General features: G+C 40.1%; 1 protein-coding gene across 2 annotated transcripts in view; it reads left to right on the top strand.

The window, feature by feature from the left end:
- Positions 1 to 3,837: 3,837 nt before the first annotated feature.
- Positions 3,838 to 5,000, top strand: part of LOC137983939 (uncharacterized) — a 1,666-nt gene continuing 503 nt past the window's right edge. Inside the window, exons 1-2 of one of the 2 annotated variants that reach the window (XM_068831094.1) lie at positions 3,838 to 4,079; positions 4,470 to 5,000. The exon at positions 4,470 to 5,000 is cut by the window's right edge and continues 503 nt beyond it. In XM_068831094.1, coding sequence (XP_068687195.1) covers positions 3,974 to 4,079; positions 4,470 to 5,000 — 637 coding nt within the window. In that variant the 5' untranslated portion in view covers positions 3,838 to 3,973. Of the gene's footprint in view, positions 4,080 to 4,442 lie in introns of both variants that reach the window. The other variant, XM_068831093.1, reaches the window with a different exon arrangement.

The following is a 5,000-nucleotide window of genomic DNA, read 5'->3' as shown; positions in this document are numbered from 1 at the left end:
GCTACGGCAACGACAGCGCTAAAAAGCAGTAACATTATTGGTTAAAAGAACCAAAATGAACGTGCTGCACGTGCGGCACGCATTTTTGAACGATTATCTCCCGTACTCGTTAAAACTACTACGTGAAATGACCAATTTTAAGGTTTTGACGACAACGTGGACAAACTACAGTGAATCTTTCAGCCTCACTCTTTACTTCAAATCCGTCCGTACCAATTCAGTTATAGGACACTTCGCCCATATTATATAATATGAACAAGATGGAATAATCATGAAATACTCAGAATAGCTCAAACCTCTATTTTGAAGTGACGTTTTCGTCGCCCTAGCCGTCGTGGTTTCTTAAACTCCCTAATAATAAAAATAACACGCCCGTTGTATTTGCGATTTGAATAACCGCAAGCGACTGCTCATTGGCCTAAAGTAATTGCCAACTCGCTTAAGCTATCTGGTTTGATGGCTTAAATTTAATGAGAAAACACGGCCAAACAGACATTTCGAATTCATAGTGCGTCTTTCAGAGAGCCAAGAGTAGTTCATGTAGCAGGGTCTTGTGTAGAATCTCGACATTTAGTCTATTTAAATAAAATGATCTAAGAGTATCACAATTTTAATCAAAAAGTAAAGGTTTACTTTCCGTCGTCATTTTGTTGCAAGCAAAAATCTCTCCAATGCCACCATTCACTATTACAGGGAGCAAATTTGTTTCATACCGAAAAGCTTTTATACTACAAGGGACCTTAAGCATGTGTGTTTTTGAGACGCGGACGGCAACCGGAAGTGAGCTGTTTTCCTTTTCAACTTGTCTTCACCCAGCCACATTTATAGTGCTAAGTATCTTTTCTCCATTAGAGATGATTAGTATTAAAAATCTGGGAGACACCACTGTCCAGGCACGCGAAATGTTCTCTTCCGGTTGCCGCCCGCGTCTCAAAAACGCGCGTGCTTAAGCTCGCTATTCTATTGATGGTCGTCGACACCATGGATTCCAACTCGACACATTCGAGACAGTTTCTAGAGAAGGGTCAAGTGTTGACAAACATATGACTAGATAAGTTAAACAAAAGAACTGTTTGTGATTTACACGAACCGACTAATCTCTTTTCTATTGACTGTTTGACTGGTTTTAACAGGTTGATCATGAGCTATCGGTCTTGCTTCAGTTTTCCGACTTTTGAGCGATTACTTAACTAGAATAAACATTCATATTCTTGTATTCAAAATACGAAAACTCCAGGGTAAATTCTTGCCGTTAAAAATCACGCAATCGAAGTATTTCCGCATTTTCTCGTTTTCACGGGAAAACGCCCCTGAAAATAATTTCCCTTCAAACTGATGCGAATCATCAAAATAATATGAGGCTGCAAACCAACTATGAAAGAAAGGAAATTAGTTCGCACCAATTTGAAGGTTTTGAAACTTCCTCCTCTTATGCAGCAACTTGAGTTTCTCAGTTCTAAATTCAACAAAAATTCCTTGTTTTTTGAGCAGCAAATTGTTTGAGGAAATTAATTACCGTGAAGGGTTTAGCCGATTTTGTCAGCGGGGAAAATGCGAACAATCAAACAAAACATTTGGAATGTTCAACACTCCCAAAACTCACGCATTTTTCGTTTACGACTATTTCAAAGGTAGCATCATTTGATTTCATCCGTAGCTAACGTAGATAGCACGGACGGCGCAGGTTTGAGAGCACTCGCCTCCAATCAATTTGGCCTGGGTTCGAATCTCAAACTTGGCGCTATTCTTGGCTTGTACTCACGTGATTAGACGGCCAAAAAAACAAAAGCAAAATGTCGCACGCGTTTTGCATAATAATAGCACCAAATTCCCAAAAAGACTTTTTCACTACTGTTCGGTACATGGGCTTAGCTACATAATTCCGGAATTTTTTTTGGAATTTTAGACTAGAAAAAATTGACAATTTAGAGAATTTTAGAGCAATTTGAACTTTCACCTGACATGTTGGAAACTTTTCACAGGCAAAAACGTTGACAAAACGTATTTTTTTGTATTCCAACCTACCAGGAGAGGGGTCAGTCCGTTCATATCCATTCCTTATCAGCGGTCATTCACCATTCAAAAGGGGTCCTACAGTGCATCTAAGCAGCGGTTTCTCACCGAGTTTCGGTATCCGGATCTTTGCTTAATAGCAATTATGGCAGACTTTGCACTATAAGAAACAAAATTTATAAGAATTTTCGGGAATTTTAGAGAGTTTTTGGAGAATTTTAGAAGTTTCTAAAAGAAATTTAGAGCTTTTGTTTGGGAAATTCCGGAAAGAATTTTAGACAATTTGTCGGGAATTATGTAGCTAAGCCTATCGGTATACCAACATGACCGCGTTGACGTCAGGAGCAAGCCAAAGATATTTGGGTTGAGTTTGATGGTTCTACGACTCTAGGGCCCGTTTCTCGAAAGTCCCGAAACTTTACGGGCCATTTTCGGGTGTCACAATTCCCTTTGTATCTCAAGAACGGAATAGATTTAATTTAAGTCGTCAAACGATACAGTTATTTTTCTTTCTGCTACCTTGAAAACATGTTAAAAGATCGGCTTTCCAAAACAAGCGGTTGGCAGTTTCGCAAATGACTTTTCGAGCCCGAATAGTTTTCGGAACTTTCGAGAAACGGGCCCCTGCTCTGAGAGGTTTTTCTCAGGATACTCTCCTCAAAAACTAACCATTGGGTTGATGAGAGTTGCTTTGATTTGATTCAAATGAGTGCTTCAGTGCTAAATACAGTTGACACTTAAAATGAAGTTCAAGTTCATAAAGGCAAAAGGATTCTCTCCTAAAAGTAATAAAGGTAGTAGAAGGTAGTAAAGGTAGTAAAGTTACACCTCGCCGTCAAGTATGCTTACACATCTTGGAGGCCCGAATCCGCAAAGGGCTTTCAACTGCAGAATCAGTCCAAAGGTTTGCGGAAAGGTATAGTATGATTATCATATACTGTAATATACCTTGACTTTCACTCAACAAAACCACCACTTTAATTGGTTGATTCTTGGTCACGTGTCCCTGATCAAATTCATATGTATCCCGATCTGGATGCAATTCCGCATTTGTTGCCCGCGCCGGATATTTTGCAGCGATTGTTGATGGCAAACCCTAACTATATAACAAAGCACTTAATGTCTGGTCCCTTGGGAAACTAGTTTTGTTTTGTTTTCCCACGACTCCTGATGTTTCTCTCGACTTCGTCTCGTTCCCAAGGGGCCAGACATAACTACAAGAGCGAAAGACAGTCATGAATGACCGTTCACTCTTTTACACTGACGAAGCATAAATTAGTCGAATAAACTTATCATGGTGATATGTACCAAAGGACAACATTGAAATGACAAGCCTCTACCTGCTAGACAATCTTCTAGCTGTTATCAACGACCTGCATGTGCAAGTATTTGCTCGCTGCATAGCAGTGTGATTTGACGCTTTCATACGATGATTGAACACAAAGTCTGCAACAGGGTCTTCCAAAGAACCGAAGATGTCCACGAACCCGGCTTTGTTGATGGGAGGGCGCGGCGAGTGCTCTCACCGCTGCGCCATCCCTGCGGTGAAAGATCACCGCATTTCATTAAACAACTTAATTAATTATTGTGAAGAAGCCTCTAAAACTGGAAGACTTAGGCTTCAAAGGCAGAAAAACATAGTGTATTCGTGGAGATTTCGGCGGGTACAGGCGGTAGTTTTCCATTTTATACGGCTTTCCTGTTTCAAACCTTACTCACAACTGGCCCCTGTGTTAGATGCAATAAATTCAATGTGTTTTTGCACAACAAAGCCAACAAACTGGTACCAGCCAGCGCATGCGCTGTCGTGCTAGTCCCCTTTTATCACAAAGCCGTCAACATGAATTACCTTCAAATTTGCTTATAAAAATAATGATTGATGTTACTAGAGCCTATGAGCCTCGCTGAAATAACATGATTCGATGCAAGGAATTTATGCTGTGGATGTAAAAGATTGGCTATGTCCACGGAGCATATGGTTCGAACGCATCGTTGTCGTCTACGCTTATGTTTTGTAGCATTGCTCATCCTTTCTTTCTGTTCCGTTGCTTTCATCCTGACGAGAGGTAAGCTATATGATTCTCATTAAGTTGTAGAGATCTTTAGAACTCATTGGCAAGAGGTATTTGCAAGAATTTGTCCACCAACGCTGGAGTCAATAAGCGCGATATTTTGCAATGTTTTGTTTTGTCAGATTCAAGGGATCATTTTACCCTTCATTGACCATTCAATCAGGCGTAGAATAAATCTTAAACTTGCTTCGATCAGATTCGGAATCACTATGAGAAACGACAAAGCGAAAGCCGAGTTACGAAGATCTCTCAGACACCAGTGACAATTTTCCTCACTAATCACTGTGATTGAAATTAAAACCATTCTTTCTAATTGATAATGATCACTAATTGAATTAATATTTATGCTCCAAACAGGTAACATTCTTATTTACTTTCTCCCAGCGACTGAAAGAATAAACTACGAAATGAACGGAGAAAAACGAGACCTCCGAGATATATACGGACAGCATGAAGAACAAAACAAGACAAACTGTCGAGATAAATTTGAAGATATTTTACTAGTGATAGCCTTTGTGGAACTCATGTATGACACAATTCCACACTTAGAAAAGCTATACAGAAATCACTTTCCCAATATTGTTTATTGCGGACCTGAAAAATCAGCCGAAAAATTGGAATACACCATCATTTTTGCGGACACGCTCCGAGGAGTTACAGCGTATGAATGTCTCGGAGCTGCGATGAGGACACATCCAGGATTTGCTGGTTATCTTTTCATGAGAAATGACTTATTTTTTAACTTTTGGAACGCTGCAAACTTTAGCAGATCACGCATATGGGAGAGCTCGGAACAACTTGGTAACCAAGTGATGTTCGAACAACCGCGTGAGTCCTGGATCTGGTGGTATACTCCATGGGGGCTAAAAGCGTGCGAGGAGGCATATAAAGAACTTATTCACCTGAATGACGAGT

This window comes from Montipora foliosa, chromosome 13 (assembly GCF_036669935.1).
Source record: "Montipora foliosa isolate CH-2021 chromosome 13, ASM3666993v2, whole genome shotgun sequence".
Taxonomy (NCBI): Eukaryota; Metazoa; Cnidaria; class Anthozoa; order Scleractinia; family Acroporidae; genus Montipora; species Montipora foliosa.
The sequence above is the reverse complement of the archived record's forward strand: the minus strand, read 5'-3'. Positions and strand labels throughout refer to the sequence as shown.